This window comes from Ostrea edulis, chromosome 9, assembly GCF_947568905.1.
Source record: "Ostrea edulis chromosome 9, xbOstEdul1.1, whole genome shotgun sequence".
NCBI lineage: Eukaryota > Metazoa > Mollusca > Bivalvia > Ostreida > Ostreidae > Ostrea > Ostrea edulis.
The window spans coordinates 38,110,558-38,130,520 of record NC_079172.1 but is presented as its reverse complement, the minus strand read 5'-3'; the positions used below and the strand labels follow the sequence as shown (position 1 = coordinate 38,130,520).

Below are 19,963 nucleotides of genomic sequence, written 5' to 3'. Positions count from 1 at the left end.
GAAATGGTTAATATGTCTTTTTGAGAGAAAAAATCTGATGAACTTATGGTTAATAGTGTTTTATGGTACAATGAAAACATAAAGGTAAATAGAAAAACTTTATATCTGAAAGAATGGTGTGAAAATAATGTATATACAGTTAACTCAATGTTAGATGCGAATGGAGATATCATGAATTATAATCAATTCATGGAAATGTATAAAGTAAAATTTCATTTTTTGGAATTTTTTGGTTTAAGACAAGCATTGAAGAAAGCAATGAGAGTTAATGGAATAAACCAGTTTATAAAAGTTCAAGAACCTACTATTCCCATACATAACTATAGCCCCTTTCATATATTTTAAAAGAAACAAGAAAAAACTGTACCAAATTTTTAATCACAGTGAAGAAAAACCAACAGGTCAAAAGAAGTAGGATATACAATTTGATATCTCTCAAGAAGAGTGAAATACAATTAATAAAAATGTTTTTACTATTACAAAGGATACAAAATTACAGTGGCTACAATATCGTATAAATCAAAAAATTTTAGTCACAAATTTATTTTTGTTCAAAATAAAGAAAATAGACAACGATTTATGTTCGTTTAGTGTAAAAGAAAGGGAATCAATAGAGCATGTTTTGTATGACTGTGAAAATGTTGTTTTATTTTTCAAGAATGTGCAGTCATGGTTTAGGGATTTTTTTTCAGTAAATATTGTTGATAAAAAAAACAAAAAAAACTTTTTGCTGGGTAGCTCAGAAAATGAAATGATCAATTTGATTAATTATTATTTAAAGTACTTTGTGTATTGTTGCAAATGTAGAGGCAATCCGCCTTTGTTAAATAACTTTATTACCACTTGGACAAATGTGTACAAAGTAGAAAGGCAGTTAGCATGCAAAAATGATTATGTAGATGTTTTTGAGAAGAAATGGAATACATTTCATAAATTAAAAGATTTATAGATTTTAGATCATCCAGAATATATAATATGTAATTGTATATATTAATTAGCCTATGTATATCATCGGAAGTTATTATCAATGTCATAACAGTACATTTGTTATACATTTAAAACCTTTAGTTTGTGACAACCTATTAGATTAATATTATTTTGTATAGTGTACATATGATAAGCCAGAGTAATTTCATTCCTTTCTAATCCTCTTCCTTTTTTCCTATCTTTGAATGAATGCCTATTAGAGTGGATGTGTGAGTAAATGGTAGATAAAATACCCTGTACCCCCTAGTCAGGTGGGTTTGTAGGGGCATGATGTTAAAACCCTGACTGTCATAATGTGAATAAATGTTGTATGAACCTGAAAGAAAAAAAGAAAAAGATAAAAGTATATAATGAAAGTGTAAATTTTGTTTATATCAGACGTTGGTATACATTAAACTGACCGTATCAAGAATAAGATTTGATTGAATTAGGCCATTAAATTAAATATGAAACTATTTTTTACTTCCTCTTCTGCATGAGTGATATTTTAAATAAAAGAAAAACGATGATTGTCGATTTTTGAGCTATTTTATTATCAAATACTAATAAACTTACTATTATTGTGTGTCCCTGCAGTTTGGGTGGTTGCATGATGTCTGATAATCGACCTTTAGGCAATATATCAAGGCAGCGATAAGTATTTGTTGGGCAACTCGGAAATTGCGTTAGATTCAGGGAGGCTTGGGGAGGGTGGGGCCACAATAGGAATCTGCGCTTTATATGGGAGGAGGGGGGGGAATCGGTAGCAGGTAAATTAAAACAGCTACTTTTGATTAGATTTAGCAAGGCCACACCAAACCATATGCAAATGTTCCCAAGTTGTGACTCGATCAGGTTAGCGATGTAGCCCAACGATCAGTATTTTGATCGGGTTCGGGCTCTTTGATGTCATGCGGAGACCATGCACAGAGCCTTAGGCTAACGAATTTTGTGAAATAATTTACTTTAGTTTAACGTCCACAGTTGTGTTACAATTTTCATGAATTTGCTGTAGGGTTGATCACAATGATAGTTGAAATTGTTAACAGGTTTGTAAGACTTCTCTTCCTGTTTGATTGAAAGACGTTTAATTCGAATTTCCTCGGGTTTTACCTCCAAATGACTTTTCTCACTTGCTAGTAATGTTGAATAATCGGAAAAATTTCTTAATCGATAATCGGTCAAAATCGGAAAAACTACATCGATCAATGATTGATATAATCGGTATTTACGCGTAGTTAATAAATGTTGATTATGTTTGGCTTTTCTAGCCATGCCATGACATCCAGATTGGCTTTAGTTTAAAGAAACCTAAAAGTTTTCAGACGTCCGACTTTGGTTTCCATGGATAGGGATATACAGTCGTTTGCCTAGTTCTGGGTCACATTTTCATTAACGATTGTTAGCGGTATAATCCACGAAGATACTGTAGGTTTTAATCGCCTTGTGAGAAGTTATTAAAATGAAAAATAACAAAAATTATTTGGAAATCGTGGTAAATATCACCGGCCTTTGCATTTTTTATAACCGTGTTCATGGGTCAGTTCCGAATCACACTGCCAGTTCCGAATCACGGGGATGTTTGAAACAACTGCAGGCCGACTCAAACTTTCACTGACCCGATCCGACTTTCAATCGGTTGGAAACTTTAAATCAGTATGTTTATATTGCTTAATATATACCTAGTTTTTGTAGAAATAAAATAAAATCAGACACTAGTTTAAATTAATCTTTACATTATTGATGTTATTGAACAATTATATTCAAAGCTTCACATGTAGGCATTAACATAGCCAAAACTGCGGCATTCAAAATTCTCTTAATCAACATTTATAAATAATTATCTTTTTCTGAGTGTGGTTATGATCTAACATTATATATACCCGGGATAACAATCCTTCGGCATTTTCTTGTGGAGTTGGAAAGAAAAAATACAGTCATACATATCAATATGCTTAAAATTGAATTGACTACAGTAGGCCTATACTTTTTAAATATCAATTTCAAGATGTAAATCTAGATGCAATACATAGTATATTTACTGTCCTGATGTTCTCATTGTAATGTATTTACAGGGGGGGGGGGGGTATCCATTTTGGTAATCAGGAAAAAAAATAGTTTATTGTGTTTATGAAAAAAATGTGTGCGTATTATATATGACACTACTTCTATAAATCAAACAGTGCATTTAATGTGAACTGAGATATTGCTAAAAGTTTAAAACTAAGTTCAACAAGTCGCGTATGACAGTAGTTGACACGACTGATCCGGAATTGGACAAACAGATGGTGTCTCTTTGGTAAGGCATCTCAACTACAATAATGCATTCACTGAAGAAATATTTATTGATGCATGAGCTGAAAGATATATCAATTAAATGCATTTATTTTTTGTGCAGAAAACTTGGTTATTTTTTAGCTACAGACAACTTTTCCCCAGCTGCGATTTTTTCCCCAAGCGTGTAAGTGACAAAGATGTCGAAGTCCTAATGTATTAAAGAAGTGTGACAAGTAATAAACCTGGGTTGGATAAAAATTACAATAGTTTTGTATCCCTCAGTAATCATTTTCAACGTGATTTACCTTTCTAAGTAAAATCATTTCATTAATTAAATATTTTTTAATGATAATTACAAAGTGATTCGGAACTGGCAATGATCCGGAACTGGGCAAACGACTGTATATAAAGTTATCAACTAATCCGAGATTCCTCCGACTCTTACCCCCGCTTTTCTATCGTGACGTGCGGGAGAGAGTCAGAATAGCTGCAGAACGGACTCTATAATGAAAAGTGGGAATGCAGCCACACCAGCTTGTGTCGCTGCGTTGCCTACCTTTTACAACTTTATTTCGCGGATTTACCATCCAATACGCAAGAATTCAGCTATCGGATGATTATTCTACAAGTTAATCATGACTAAATTGATGCTATTGCCGTGGAAAAAGCTCTAACACTGACAAATGAAGCATCACTTTGACTTTGGTCGCCTCCTCGCCATTCGAGTTCTTTGCGCATGACGTCAGCACAGAAATACACAAAATTGCAATCAGCGTCAAAGTAGTCATGATTAACCTGCTGAATACTCATCCAATAACTGAATCCTATCTAGATCAGCGAAATAAAATTTTGAACGGTAGGCAAAGCAGCGACACTAGCTGGTGTCGCTGAATTCCCTCTGTTCATTATGGAGTCTGCTCTCACTCTCCCCCGCACATGTCTTAAATTAAAAACGGGGATAAAAGTCAGAGGAATCTCGGATTAGTTATCAACTTCATGATTATGGAGTTGATTTCAATACCCATGATGATGATAATGATATTTGAAGCCTTCTTCCTTTTCAAATGCATTGATTGATATATACAAATGTACGTAGTTGATTTGTTTATAATTAATGGGGTTGTGTTTGGGCGACAATTATGAAAAATGGAATTAATAATTGGAATTGACGAGCCAAAACGATCGAATGTCAGTGACAATCATTTCATCACTACTTGCTAGACTTATTTGTTTGCATCTCCCTTTAGTTTGCCCCCTTCACCAGTCTTCACGAAAATATTTGAAACTTGCTGGCAAGTAGGACCAGTGAACTGTCTGAATTTACTGGCCCACAGTAAAATTAACTGGCCCCCCAAATTTTCAAAGTACATGTTTATCACATACATTATGGAATGTATTGTATAATTGTACAATTAATTTACTGAGTGAACCATTATCAAATATGATTATTATTCATATTCACCCCAAGACATCCTTCCTGTCAGTACCAGAAAAACAACACCACACACGGTTTTTTCTCTCTCTCTCTTCACCCGCAAACAGGAATTACAAATTCACGTATTTTTCACTAACATGAAAACATCCCAAGTGCACCTTCGAAAGTAGTCTTATTTACCAACATCAAATGTAAATGATTGATTAATTTTATGAACTATAGAAAATTCATTAAATCAGAGATAATTGCAATAACGAAGTTCATTTTAATTGGACAATGCAATAAAGCAGCAATTACCGGTGTGCGGTGTAATACAGAAAGTGGCCGTTTCTGTTGTTTCAACAAGTTGTTAGTTGAATATTCATTTGACTAATGTACAAGTTACCCTGACAATAAAAGTATAGTTATCGTTCTTTACTTTAAAAAGTAAACAAACCACGATGTCTATTTATAGCTTTATTTTTATTTTGATGTAAATTAATGCAAATAAGACATTTAGAATATCTAAATCCAACATTATATTTAATGTGACTTACAAAAAGTCTACAAGTCTATCGGACTTCTTGATTTTTTATTTTCACTGACCCGCCCGTAAAATTCACTGGCCTCAGTCTTCGGACCGCTGAGTTTTCTTGAAGACTGCTTCATGATACGATACATATTGCAATGCTTATGCAGCGATTCAATACGATACAATGTACAGAAGAAACCAATAATAACATTGAAGAAAAATTAATTACCAACATTCAAAATCATAATTTAAAAAGCAAAATGTTGCCAAATGGTGAGATGCCAGTTGGATTTGTACTCTGCAGTTTAAACCGATAAAGTTCATTATCTTTTTCATCAGACTCGTGCAAACAAAAATCTGAACGTTATTTGACTAGAGCTATATTGACATTGTCTCTCATGCAGGTATGTTAGATAATATTAAAGTACAGGTCAAGCCTGATGCATTTTACTGAACTTGTTTGTAATAAACGTATCAAATCAAAAATCGAGGCAATGAATCGAGCATTTATATTGAACAGTATCAATATTTCAGTTAATGGTTTCAGCCCTATATGGATCTGAACGAAACTATTTTCAAGTTGACTCTTTGACTGGAATAACTTGGGTAAGGGCTATGTATGAGAACTGGGTGAACTTATAGGACACAAAAACTGGTAATTTTGACTGTACAGTAGGAGTGTATACCATATCACTCCCAAATAAAAACACAAGGTATGAAACTCGCTTTTATTCAAAACTCCGATTCAAAATAGCTCTAAAATTCTGCTTTTATCGTCACCCAACCCAAAGTTCTTTTTGACCCATTAATTTCAATTGAAAATTTATAATCAATTTGATTGTTACAATTGCTTTAATCATGCAATATTTATGTTGATGTACACTCTCAGGTTCCAAGTTTTTCTGCACATTGTGAGTAACATCAGTTAAGAAATTGAAGGGACACAATGTGAACAACCTTCTCAAAATGAGTACAATGTTTGTTAGAGTACCATCTCAACACATGACAATCACCAACTCTAATAAGCAATGTTGTTCAGTGTATAGTAAAATTGTTGACCAGAAAGTGTTTATGTTTCAGTTGCTAAACACAACAAAAATTATCACACAGTCAAACCTCTTTATCTCGAACTCGATGTGACCGAGACAAATCTTCAAGAAATCCAAGGATTCGAGATATCGAGGGTAAAGAACAAGTGGTTTGGACTTTGAATCACTTCGACATATCCATAGTATTTAAGATATTAGTGTCCAAGACATTGAATTTCAACTGTATTTAATAATGACTATTATTTTCACAGCTGATGTAATAATGGCAGAAGATGAGAGATCCGAAGGTCACATCCAGTCACAGACTTCAAGGTCACCCGTCAGGGTCCGACGTTGGAAGGCTGGCAGTAGACTACCAGAGGGAGCCGTTCTCATGACCTCAGAACAGGTCAAGACAGTCATACAAAAAAAAATAGCAGATCACCCACGATATCAGGACACGTAAGTCGGTTGGCAGATATTGTGAGAGTTTTTAAGTACATGTACTCAATTTCAAAAAGGTCATTCACAGAACATGAATTGGTATGGCAACTATGAAAGTTGGGGCCCTGACATTGTATTAGTTTTTTCATGCACCACCTAATTAGACTGAAAGCTTAAATCTGCACAAATCAACTATAATGAAGGGGAATAATTAGAATAAATGTTCTCTTTCAGAATTTAATCAAGAAGTGTTTTCTAAAATCAAAAGTTCATTTTTGATAAGATAATTATTTTTTGCATACTTTTAAAAACAAGTATTTGAAACATTGTTTACTCATGATAGTGAATGAATTATAATAAGTGTACAAAAATGAATATTCAGTTGGGTAATTTTACATCAAAAATGTTTATGTGTCAAAGAAAGGAAACTAAAAAAATACAGCTTGAAGAAAAAAGAAAGAAAAAAGCACCTGCTTCATTAGATGTTAAAATTTTTGGTCCAAGTATCTTAAGATTTGTTTGGTAGTCGTCGCAAAAAAAAGTTTGAACTTAAAGTGAATCCAATCTGCCAAATTTTAATGCACACAGTATTGTGGATGAAAAGAGTACAGTAACGCATGGGCAATGATCAACTTTTAGAATTTGTAACATTTTATACAGGGAACTATTACATAGCCAGGTTCCGGACTACCCATAATGCTCCACACAGTACTTCTGTGCGGAGCATTATGGGTAGGCCGGAACCAGGCTAACTATTACAATCCATATTGCTTGCAGTCTGTGTGACCTAATTATGATACCCGGTAACTGTGACTTTCTTACTAGCCCTACGATCTCTCTTCCAGATTCCTGCTGATGAGTGGCCCCTTAATCTCCTCCAGTGTGTCGGCAGTCACCACCTCCTACCTGATTGGAGGAATGATGAAGGTGTTCTCGTCCAAGGTCATGCCCATCAGCATAATGATGGGTGGGACGCTTAGTGCAGTACTCCCTACATACATTCTACAGACCTTAGCTGTCCATGACCGCATTATAAGTGGCTCCAACACTCGCAGGTTGCAGCTTGGAGTTAGCAGTGTAGCCATTCAGACATTCTTTGGGGTGGTCTATCCATGCTTTTTGTCCAGTTATAAAGTGTTTACTACAGAGATCAAGCCATATGCCCAGGAGGGTAACTTAGGATGGTTTTACAAAACTTTACTGAAGAATAAGAGCTTTAGCCGACTGTTTTCTGGCTGTTTAGCTGCCCAGGTTTTGTTGGGAGCCTTGGTACCGTATCTCACCTCTGAGCAGTTTGACATGTTTGCCAGTGAAGTATTTGGCGAAAGTTGATGTGTGATAGAGTAGTTTTAAACTGAAATTTTCAATTGCTGTTTATTTACAGGGGAAAATAATAAAATTCTAAATTTTTGTTTGTATTCTGTGACAAGAATTCATGTGTCCAGATGAATTGAATGTCACTGGATATTGAGCTCCAGGTAAACCAAAGCTGACTTGGGATGAGATAGTAAAACGAGACATAGAGTCTACGTCCGCTATATTGCCAATTATGGAAAAACAAACTTCAACCTCGACAGGACAGCCAGGCCTCACCCTTGCAAAAGGATGGATTTGACCTGGATAATCAAAATGTATGATGATGTTGATGAGATTGATAAAAAAAAAATATCTGCTCACCTGACTGAGAGTAAAAAATTTCCCTTGGTTTGTTGAAGGATATAGAAACTTCTGTTTTCCCATACCTATTTGTTAGTTTTGTATGTTTCTTATATCCCCTTCAAAAATTGTTCTCTTATATTCAGCTATTGTTGAAGTGTCACAAATGCATGGATTGTGTTGGTATGGGCTCTCCCATCTGTCTTTTCGTTTAATTATGTGCAGGTGATATCTTGCATACTGTATGATTTAGGACCATTGAACTTGGTCAGTTAACACATTTTAGGGGAAAAGATGTGCCGCCATTTAAAAGTAGGTCATTGTAGCCTCTTTTTAAAAAAAAAAATGTTTATGGCAATACATGTTCAGTTAACCATGTCTGGATCATATCTTCAGCATTGTGAAGCCGAGGACCATTAAACTTAGCGGATGCATCTTGGCGGAAAAGGAGGGCGAAGGGAGGTGTGTTATATCCAAAAATAGATCACTGAATCCTCAGTTTGGAATTGCACAGCTTGTGACTTCTGAGTATACAAACATAGATTAGCATTATGTACATGTAGTTTCAGCCAACCGTGAGCTTTTGAGGTTGTACCAGTGAGTCATATGATGCATACAGTGACCCTACCTACATATCCAGGACATAGAATGCACAAAATAATTGTGATACAGGATTTTCTAAAACTATTTGTAAATGTTTGAACATTAATAAAAACCCATATCTTACCACCAAATTTTCCTATGAAACCAACTTTATTTTTGCCTTGTAGCAAATATTTACTAAAATATCTATGAAAAATATTACCCAGATATTGAAATCCTTTGAAAACATCTTATTGGTGCATTCCATGCGTTAATGACTGATGTACTTGGTGTTGTTTTATCAAATAATAGAAAATCATATAAACATAGCAGTTTTAAAGCTTTGTTTTCAGGTTAAGGGATACCTCAGAAATTTTAAAATGTTACATGTATAGAAAATTTCAACAAATCTGTTAAAACAAATTTAATCCGTTAAAACGAATTTCAAAGTTTGAAATAAATTAAATTTGTAATGACTAATTCTGGAATTCAATAAATATTTTTGATATGTCCTAATTGATCTTCTGTACAGAAATATCTTCTCGTACAACAAAATATACGAAGAGAATAATGACAATACATTTTATTCAGATGGAGTAAACTGAGATCTTGGGCTATTCTACACAATTTGAGATACAAGATCAACATCATATAGTCATCAACATTGCTGGTCATATCTGGTTGTAAGTTGTCCTCGTCCCTGCAAATAAAAAATGGATTAAATTTAATTTGCCATTCAAGCTACTAACGCCAACCTTACTCCTCTGTTTCCTTTGCATATAACTTTAAAATTACCTATGTCTCAATTTGTTTATCAGGGTGATGAATTCTGTATCATCTCTTCTGCAGCAAAGGCGGATCCAGAGGGGGTGGGGGATCCGGAACCCAACCCCCCCCCCCCCCCCCCCCCATTTTTACGGACCAAAAAATTGAAGTTATCTATTTTAACGAGACTTTGAGTCAAAATGATATGTAGGGTGGATACTTACATGTAATCGCATCATTCAAATTTTTAACACTACTGTAGTGTATCATTTAATTCTAGGATAAATAAGATGAAATAGATATATTTACGTTATTTTGTCGGATACAAGTATATATATGTATGACTAAGAATTCTTAAAAAGTATATGTAACATAAAAGTTTTGTTTAAGAAGCAGACAATATAAAAGTGAAAAAGAAGTGCCAGGAAATGTTCAGAATTCTGGATTTTGCACCATTTACTGCAGAAATGGGGGCCTAAGCGACCCCGACCATTTGGGAATATCTTTTATATCAGCTTTTTTAGTATTTAAAATCAGGTTTGAGTATGGCGACAACAATGACTAGAACGTTGGTGGGTGGGGGTGGGAACAAGAAATAAATAATCAAAGCATTTTCGTGTATAAAAGCTGTCTTACGATCCCCCTAAGATGTTATGAACACAAGCAAAAAGGTGTAAATGAGGTGGGGTGAGATTGCGAAAATTACTGAAAAGATTAAAAGTGCTAGAACCCCACACACACCCCTTCACAAATTCCTGGATCCGTCTGTGTAGTAGTATTGAATGATAAGGGTGTGAATGCACTACCGTCTAAGTATGAGCTACATGTAGCTACAATTGGTTCAAAAGGCATAGTTTTGAAATTTACCAAAAGTATTGACTTTTAGTTCACCTGAGCTTTCAGCTCAAGTAAGCTTTTTCTGATCGCCTGTTGTCCGTCATCTGTCTGTAAACTTTTTACATTTTCGATTCCTTCTCCAAAACCACTCAGCCAATTACAACCAAACTTTGCTAAAAGCATTCTTGGTTGAAGGGCTTTCACATTTGTTCCAATGAAGGGCCATGTCCCCTTCAAGGGGGAAATAATCACAAAAATGGGGTGGGGTCATTTAAAAATCTTCTCAAGAACCACTTGGCCGGAAGAGCTGAAATTTACATGAGAGCTTTCTTACATAGTGCAGATTCAAGTTTGTTAAAATCATGGCCCCGGGGGTAGGATGGGCCCACGATAGGGGATGAAAGTTTTTACATACAAATATATAGGAAAAATCTTTTAAAATCCTAAGCCAGAAAAGCTTAGATTTACATGAAAGCTTCTTGACATAGTGCAGATTCAACTTTGTTAAAATCATGTCCCATGGGAGTAGGATGGGGCCACAATATGGGATCAAAGTTTTGAATACAAATATTTACATAAAAGCTTCCTGACATAGTGCAGATTCAAGTTTGTTCAAATCATTATTTCATGGGTAGGATTTGGCCACAATAGGGGATCAAAATTTTAAATACAAATATATAGGGAAAATCTTCTCAAAAACCACTAAGCCAGAAAAGCTTATATTTACATGAAATCTTTCTGACATAGTGCAGATTCAAGGTTGTTAAACTGATGGCACCCGGGGGTAAATTTAGGTGACAATAGGGGATCAAACTTTTACTTACAAATATATAGGGAAAAATCTTTAAAAATCTTCTCATAAACCACTGAGCTAGAAAACCTGAGATTAACATGAAAGCTTCTGACATAGTGCAGATTCAAGTTTGTTAAACTCATGACCCCTGGGGCCACAATAGGGGGTCAAAGTTTTACATAACTAATAAATAGAAAAAAAATATTTAAAATTTTTCTCCTTAAGAACCATTAAGCCAAAAAAGTTTACATTTGCACAAAGGATTCCTGACATGTGCAGATTCAAGTTTGTAAAAATAATGTTCCCTGGAAGTAGGTTTGGGCCACAATAGTGATCAAAATCTTACATGCGAATATATAGGAAAAATCTTTAGATATGTGGAACTCAGGTGAGCGATGTGGCCCATGGGCCTCTTGTTTTAAAACTTGGAATTTTGTCAGGCTTAGGGTTATGTAAGCAGACAAAATTTGCTGAAGCATTGTGCAAGTTTTCAGTTTGGATGGGGCTTCAAGAAGGTATTCTACATCATAATGGCTGGCTTTGTTTAAAAAAAAAATATCAACAATATTTGTATATTCCTTTTAGATTTGATTGGGTAGCTCAGCCAGTTGACTGTCAGTTGATCACGGGTTCGAGTCCAGCAGTGGTTTTAGATTTTTTCAGATTGCTTTCTACTAAACTAATTTATTTTTACTAAATCTGAATAATTATTTGAAAGTTTTCAATTTCAAAATATTGTTGTGCATATCCTCCACTTTTCACCCACATCAAATTTCTATGTTGTGTCACTCCTTAAAGACACGGATTCTATTCATATTGGACACGTTAAGATGTGATGTTTCGTTTGCAACAACTATAGAATGTATGTATATGCTTAGTAGATGTCGTGGTTCGTGTGTGTGGAGAGATTTGAGTACTAAATACTTTGTAGGAACACATTTCTGTCTATTTTCAAAACAGAACTCATAAACACTTGCAAATTCATAAAAACTTATGGCTAGTGAATATTTTCGAAAGTATGTTTATTTTGGGTTTTAGAGTAATTGACGGCAATTAAAAGGGTGACCGATCCAGATATCAGGTGGGACACATCGACTGATGTTATTTATACCGGGTACTGCTGTCTTTTTCATGCAACATAGCACCGGAGCAGATTTTGCCGAAATCGCGTTGCATTCCTGTCGCTACGCTCGCGAAGCTCAGTGGTAGTAGTTATGCCCATTTCTCATATATTTCTACTTTATTGATAAAATTGCCGACTCCTGTGGTTAATTATATGGCGGCCGCCACTCAATTTAAATCATTTATATGGCTGTCACCAGTTATTCAACTCCTCTCTTTCTCTATGTCTCTCTCAGAATGAAAGGGGTGCAATCCCTCCCCAATGCTTAGTAATATGTATATACAATGTATATATATATATACACACACACACAATTAAGAGCATTAAATTATTGATTTTCGATTGTACTGTTAAATACGTAGAACAACGGGACTGACCCTCCATTTTTTGATAACGTTCAATTTCTGTTATTTTCACATGCAAACTAAATTATTTTCACATGTGAAATAAGATTAATAGGCGGATTGGCCCCCACCCCACTCTTTTGGTGGTAGTAATGAATGGTAAAAATGTAATATTAAATTAACTGATCAATTGAAGGATGAACAGAGCCCCCTCCCTCCAATTTAGGAGTGCGAAGTTTGGACAAAATAGACAATTTAGGTTCCTTTTCTGCTTGTCAACAATAGTAGAAGACAATTCTCCGACGACTGTCCATACACTTTGAAAAACGGTGCTGCGAGTTTGCGTACTATTCTAAATCTTTCCAAAATAATCACTCAGCGATACGAATTACATTGTTTTTGCACAATTGGCAGCCGCCATATATAAATTAAGAGGAGGCCGCCAGTTAATTTATGTGGCGGCCGCCAGATAATAAGTGGCGGCTGCCACACAAATTAAGTGGCGGCCGCCAGTTAAATAAATATTAATTCTATACCCTGGCACCTATCGGCTTCCGTAGGAATTAGAAGTGGCTGAACAAGCTTTTCCTTCCCTATCTCCCTAATAATATTAAGGACAATCTTTATAATAAAAGATACATACTTAGTTAAGTGAGCCAGCATCTGAATCAAGTTTTTCCATCCCATTTAGAGTTTTTTATTAGCTAAGAATCATTGCTCCGTCTCAAAGTTGTATTTGATTGTTTTATTATATACTTTTGTCTCTTTAACGGTTCTCAGAAGTTACCTGGGCTTATCCCACGAATTAGAACAAATCATTTTTTGAGCAGTTGGCTCAGTTTAAATTGTGGAAAATAGTTTTACTGTAGTGTATTATCTATTGTATTTGAATAATTTTAGTAAATCCGCTCGGTTACACGTCGCCACATAATTAGGTGCATACTGACATAAAAAAAAAAAATAGGGGTAGCGGGCCATCAAAGAAAGAAAATGATTTTCTCAATTTTCCCCTATTAAAGAAAAGATTTGGAGTAGCAAGTTCAAAATATGGTCTAAGTAAAGTTTATTTTAACCATAGAACTAGTCTTGCTATTACTCGGAGCGATAAAAATGTTCATGATGAATTGTTACTTACGTCGTCTGTAGCACCACAGAGCGATGAGAATGCCGATGATAACCACAGCGACGATGGGACCAATTATCACCCTGTAACAAGAGGGTATCAATCAATTATCACCCTGTAACAAGAGGGTATCAATCAATTATCACCCTGTAACAAGAGGGTATCAATCAATTATCACCCTGTAACAAGAGGATATCAATCAATGCGACTATATCGATGACAAAAAAATATATACACAACTTCATTGATGAATGGCATATGTAGTGAGCTAGTTCGCTGACGATGACTTTGATTATAGATGAGATGTAAAGCAAAGAATGATATTGCATATGTAATTGTAACGCTGGGTACCGTCAACGAGAGAGGGGATTGGGGTGAGAGAGTCGATTCCCGTGTGCAACCTCATTATAAAGTGGGAGGGAGTACAAGATTGTTCACCGTCTGTGTTTTGTCAAAAGTAACGATTTCAATGACTGGATTGGCTGTGTACAAAATATTGTTCAAAGAGAACAGTGTCGTCCGTTACAGTTTTTTTGGTGTGTGTTTTGTAAAAAAAAAAAAAAAAAAAAAAAAAAAAAAAAAATTGGGGGTGCCGGGGGGCGAAGGGTACCCGTCAAAATAAATTGCATTCGCTGAAAGATATTGGTGTGACGGAAGGATTTCATCTGAACGCTGTATATAGTATGTTGAAAACGCGCGCGTTTTGTTTTTGGTTATTGAAGGCTTACCCTACTGAGATACAAGTTGCAGTTCCTGTACAAATATATCCGGAGGGACAGCACCATATCGTGTCTGAGCAAGCACTGTATCCAATCGGACAGTCACCTAGAAAGTACAGCATGGATAATCAATATACAGATCAAATAACACAGCAGACCTATCAAAGCATGATTTAGAATTAGGTTACCGACCAATCAAAACACGGAAAAAGAATGTACAGACCAATCGCTACACGTCAAATGTAAGTAAATTTTATTTAAAGTTGGTACTATATAATACAATCAACAAGTCAACACAAGCTCTGTAGAGCTTTTTAACCGACTATCAAATTATTTTTCTACAGACCAATGAAAACGGAGAAAATAAATTAGTTCGAAATTTGTTACTAATCAATAAAAACGTTAAGAAATAGACAATAATTAGTGAATTGTCATCCCATCCCATAGATAAATAGACACAGGAGAAATCACTTTCGGATCACAGGATGAATCATGGGTCTTTCGGATATGACCTTAAAAATGGTGATCTAATGTCGCGGCAGACATTGGCACGATAAAGAACCGTCACTGCTACGGCCTTGAACGCTAAACATAGGTCTAAATTTGTGGTACTTCACCAACATGTTTTTAAATATGGTAAATTTTGATTCTTGGAATACCAGAAAACCGTGCAAAATTACAATTCTTTTCAGCGTGCTATACTGAATACATTCTTTGAAATTGTTTAAGTAAGTAGGGAAATTGAATTGAATGCACCATTGACTAATTAAATTAGACAGTAAAATACATGTTCTTTCTTTCTTGAAAATGAATGGTTAAGTACAACTTACTGGCAAATCAAATTACATGTAGTATACAAATCACTAAGTACCAGTAGTGAAACGAGGCTTGTCCAACAAACCATATAATCCATTGTTACAGATCAGAACAAAGAGGAAATACGCACCCATGGCGATCTACCGCTTAGTCACGTATTTTATATTAAGGAGGAATAACACACCAAATAAATCTGATGGATGAAAAGTGGAGGATATGTACAATAATATTTTTGAAATGAGAAGTTTCAAATTTATCTAATTTAATTTTTGAAAGTGCCGTTTTAATAGAAGGTAGTCTGGGAGGGAAAACCTGCTCGACTCCAACGAACGGCCTACAGATCAGCAGTTATTTACATGCTTTGGTGATATTTACATTTTCATTCAAGTTTCGAAAGGAATTGAAGTAAGCCATTATGACGATGTATTATTACTAGACTGAAGCTAGCAGCCACTAACCAGCAGTATTATTCCTCCATAATGGAATAAAAACGGTTTGCTAATATTTATTAAGTACCCCACATATACAGTACAGTGAAGCCTACTTGTGAGGTCCTATTTATATCCGAGAAGATCAATAAATTCGCCCTATATTTCTTTTGAAATTGAACGATGCTTTCATATTACAGTCTCGATTGAAGTCAGCATTTCGCAAATTCTATGGTCGTTATAACGATCTACTTCGTCAATACAACCTATCATTGGATCAAATGCTGTCTGACGTGTTTCATGCCGATTGTTCGGCCGTTCTTGGCACACTGATTTTGACTACGGATAACTCCGTTTACCTGATCAGGATATAGGGCTCATGGCCGGTGTGACCGGTCAACAGGGGATGCTAACTCCACCTAGGTACCTGATCCCACCTCTGGTGTGTCCAGGGGTCCGTGTTTGCCCAACTATCTATTTTGTATTGCTTATAGGAGTTATGAGATTGGTCACTGTTCGTTATATTCACCTTTCATCATAGACGATGAATGTTTGTTTGTTGCAAACTAGTTCGATCCGGGATTTTGATACCACTTGTCCGCATAATCATTACCAATAAGTCAAAGGATGAATTGGCTGTTCCGTTTAAAGTAACTAAATGGTCAGCGATATGGTATTTCAGTACTTAAATCTCGTTTATATATATATATATATATATATATATATATATATATATATATATATATATAATATAGATATAAACAATAAGAGCATGTCTTTCTTTATTGTTTCATCGGGTAATGAAGGTAACAATCATTGGAGAAAAAATGCCTATATTTCGCGTTTTATGATTATTTTTTTAATTCTACAATGCTAGCTACCTTCATCACCCGATAAAAAAGACAACATGTTATTGTTTTTAAAATGATTACACGGACAGGTGGTACAAAAAAACGGATAGAACTAGTTTGCAATAAACATGTATTGATTATCGAAGATGAAAGCAACGTTAATAAATTTCAAAAGAAATGCATTGATTAAGAAAAGTTTCGGTGAATGTAAATATATGATATTAAACATATAAAAAAAAAATATGTAACAAAGTTAAGTCTTTGCTAAGGATCGAACCCAATAACACTGGCACGACAGTCCAGTGGTCTACCGATAGAAATGAAGGGTGAACCCACCAGCCAAAGCTAGTAGGTGGGCATCATTGATATCGGGTGGAAAATGAATCCAGTCTTGATATTGTGGGATTCTTAAATGAAACCAGTGAACCTTGTTATTTTCCAGCCGGTATCTAATACAGAGAGAGAGAGAGAGAGACAGTCTAAAATCACATACCCCTTGTCGGAGGCAGACATGACTAACATTCATCGTCAAAATCGAAAATGCTCATCAGTAATTAAAGACATGTACATATGAAAGTATATATATTATAAATAGATTTAAATCCAATCGATATCAAAATGTAAATAAATACCATCACCGAGACTTCCACCAACAATCACGACCAGACAGCAGAGGAAGACATTGACCGTGGACATTTTGCCGCTGTAGTCCGCGTGAGATAAACTGTCACTCTCTGAGTAGATAAAAATAATGTCGCTGAGCAAGTACACGCTACACAATGGCCACTCGGAAAGAAGCTCTTCTCTTGAAAGTGTATCTAATATCATGTACAGGAAAATTACATACATCTATCAGGAGTTGAAAGAAATGGATCAAAAGTACAATTTCTATCTTTTTGAAAAATGATATCTTACACGTCACTAAGTAACGTACCCTAGGTTTGATTTGTGGGGGTTTTCTGTGTGTGTGGTTTTTATTTCTTTGGGGTGGGGTGGAGGTTCATGCGTATTTTGATATGATCCAAGTCACTGAAAAGAGCACCCTCGATATTCGAGTTAATTTTTTGAGAAATGTAGAATCAATATTTTTGCGAAATCAGAAATGATAAATAATCGAGCCTTTTGGACATAGTAATACTGTGGACTGGACAATATCAGATCAGAGTAAGCAGATGATGGAGGCGGGTATACTAGACCGGCGGGCATGATAATATTAAGTACAATAAACCATTAAACTGGTCACTTAATTTTATTACTGGTTATGGTACTTAGACTTTTGATTGCTTATATCACCGATAATAAGTTCAAGGGAAGAATCACGTGACTTCGACCACCATTGTAGTGATGCGAATATTTGCTTCCTTGTTTATCCCCGAGATGTAGATTTGTAAAGAGGAGCGGCGGTCTTCTTAATACATGTGTATATCAATTATAAAGGCGTGATTTAAACAATAAAATCCTTTCTTTGTTGTTTCATCAAGTGATAAAAGTAGCAATCATTGCAGAAAAAAAATCATAATTCCTGTGCAATGATTGCTACCTTCATTCTCCGATGAAACAACAAAGAACGACATTTTATTATTTATATTTTTATGTATTTTCTGAAATTATAAACTAGATTAAGTACTAAATCATGGTTGACTCATTCGTTACGTTAAACGGAACAGCCTATGCACCCTTTAACCTTCATGACGCTCAATATATGGCACACAGGCCCCTGTCTTCCGGATTGTGGGAAAAAAATTAAAAAGAAAATTAAAAATATGAATCCTCTAGAAAAAAAACAACTTTGAAGACGATTTGATAAAGATGCCATGATATACTACTTGCAGGGGGTGTAATTTAAACGTTCTTTTCAGACCGATTTGACGAGATGGCTCTCAAAATAGTTGAGATCTATGGAGCGCCAAATTAACATAAACTCAAATAATTGAAGATATCTTCAATTATTTCAAGATATCATCAATACATTTCATGCGCGCAACAATTTAATTAAAGATTTTTTCAAATAATTAATAATATCTTCAATTCTGAATTATTGCGCGCATTAGTTGAATGGATGATAGCATTAATTCTTCTGCTGAATTGATGCGCGCTTTAATTGAATTAATGATCTCTTCAAATGAATTAATGATATTAACAATTGAATATTGATGCGCGCTACAATTCAATTGAAGAGAGCAATAATTGATATAATTCGCGCATTAAATCAATTGATGAGAGCCATAATTGAATTGGTGCGCGCATTAATTCAATTGATGAGAGCAATAATTGAATTGAAGCGCGCATTAATTCATTTGATGAGAGCAATAATTGATTTAATGCGCGCATTAATTCAATTAAAGAGAGCAATAATTGAATTGATGATATCTTCAAATAATTGAAGATATCTTCAATTATTTGAGTTTATGTTAATTTGACGTTCCATAGAGATCGTGTGTGCTTTCTTTGATGGAACGCATATCTAATTAAGACAATTACCCTAAAGCGCTTTATATGTAAAACAATAAAAACAAAGAACAATAAATAAATAGAAAAAGGCATAAAATAATATTAAAACTAGGTGGGTTTTTTTAAAGATATGTTATAAGTTTGTGTTTAAAAATATAGCCAATATCAACCGGTGGCAGCCACATCATCATTTAGGAAAATCATCACTGTAGCGAATTTTCCAATAAATAAATAATCCAATAAATTGTTAGTTTGGAGTTCAGAAACGGGTGTTGAACTGAGTGGGAGTATTTTTTCCAAGATGGCGACTTTGTCCCTTGTGTTGAAATGATACTACTTGCAGGGGTTGTAATTTATACGATGTACATGTATAAATTGCAGAAACGTTATCAAAACGCCTTCAAAGGGGGGTTTTCAAGAGGATTCATATTCTTTTTTTTTTTTTCCACAATCCGGAAGACAAACCCCTGTGCTCTCGCACAAAGTTTATATCCGAAGTTGATTAAATACCATGTGCAATTAGTTTCGTATCCATACATTTCAGAACGGAGGGTTACAGTCTCACGGGTCAGAGATCTGGGGAAACACACTAAACTAGGGGTGGGGTCGCCGGCGTTGGATCCGCCTTTGGGCATAAATACATGTTTCAGTATTTATTTTTTTTGCTCTAAAGACAAATCTATGTATATACATGTACATGTGGGTATTGTGTATTTGTATATAGTATATCAAACGGTGAATTCTGAGTATGTCTTCCCGTTCTCTTTGTAAGTTCTGCTCCCCTTGTTCATAAGCCTTTTGATTGTACAAAATG

At 35.0% G+C, this 19,963-nt stretch overlaps 2 protein-coding genes across 3 annotated transcripts; one reads left to right on the top strand and one right to left on the bottom strand.

Moving 5' to 3' along the window:
* Positions 1 to 1,842: 1,842 nt before the first annotated feature.
* Positions 1,843 to 8,071, top strand: LOC125658755 (uncharacterized). Its single transcript, XM_048890150.2, has 3 exons — positions 1,843 to 2,015; positions 6,490 to 6,679; positions 7,507 to 8,071. Exons 2-3 carry the CDS (start codon positions 6,501 to 6,503, stop codon positions 7,991 to 7,993), a joined length of 666 nt encoding a protein of 221 aa, XP_048746107.2. The 5' UTR covers positions 1,843 to 2,015; positions 6,490 to 6,500; the 3' UTR covers positions 7,994 to 8,071.
* Positions 8,072 to 9,308: 1,237 nt separating this feature from the next.
* LOC130050128 (uncharacterized) lies at positions 9,309 to 19,228 on the bottom strand. 2 transcript variants are annotated; one of them, XM_056149125.1, is made up of 4 exons: positions 17,331 to 19,228; positions 14,613 to 14,709; positions 13,897 to 13,967; positions 9,467 to 9,599 (listed from the first exon to the last, which is right to left on the bottom strand). In XM_056149125.1, exons 1-4 carry the CDS (start codon positions 17,545 to 17,547, stop codon positions 9,571 to 9,573), a joined length of 414 nt encoding a protein of 137 aa, XP_056005100.1. In that variant the 5' UTR covers positions 17,548 to 19,228; the 3' UTR covers positions 9,467 to 9,570. The 2 variants fall into 2 exon arrangements, with proteins under 2 accessions (XP_056005099.1, XP_056005100.1); XM_056149124.1 differs by lacking the exon at positions 13,897 to 13,967 and having other exon boundaries at positions 9,309 to 9,599.
* Positions 19,229 to 19,963: the final 735 nt, after the last annotated feature.

What these genes read in the sequence shown, in the direction of transcription:
- LOC125658755 (XM_048890150.2), top strand. Translation starts at nt 6,501, where the DNA reads ATGGCAGAAGATGAGAGATCCGAAGGTCACATCCAGTCACAGACTTCA. An exon ending in CACCCACGATATCAGGACAC is followed by an intron (nt 6,680 to 7,506) that starts GTAAGTCGGTTG and finishes TCTCTCTTCCAG; the next exon opens with ATTCCTGCTGATGAGTGGCC.
- LOC130050128 (XM_056149124.1), bottom strand. Translation starts at nt 17,547, where the DNA reads ATGTATGTAATTTTCCTGTACATGATATTAGATACACTTTCAAGAGAA. An exon ending in TGGTGGAAGTCTCGGTGATG is followed by an intron (nt 14,710 to 17,330) that starts GTATTTATTTAC and finishes TGTACTTTCTAG; the next exon opens with GTGACTGTCCGATTGGATAC. An exon ending in GCAACTTGTATCTCAGTAGG is followed by an intron (nt 9,600 to 14,612) that starts GTAAGCCTTCAA and finishes TTTTATTTGCAG; the next exon opens with GGACGAGGACAACTTACAAC.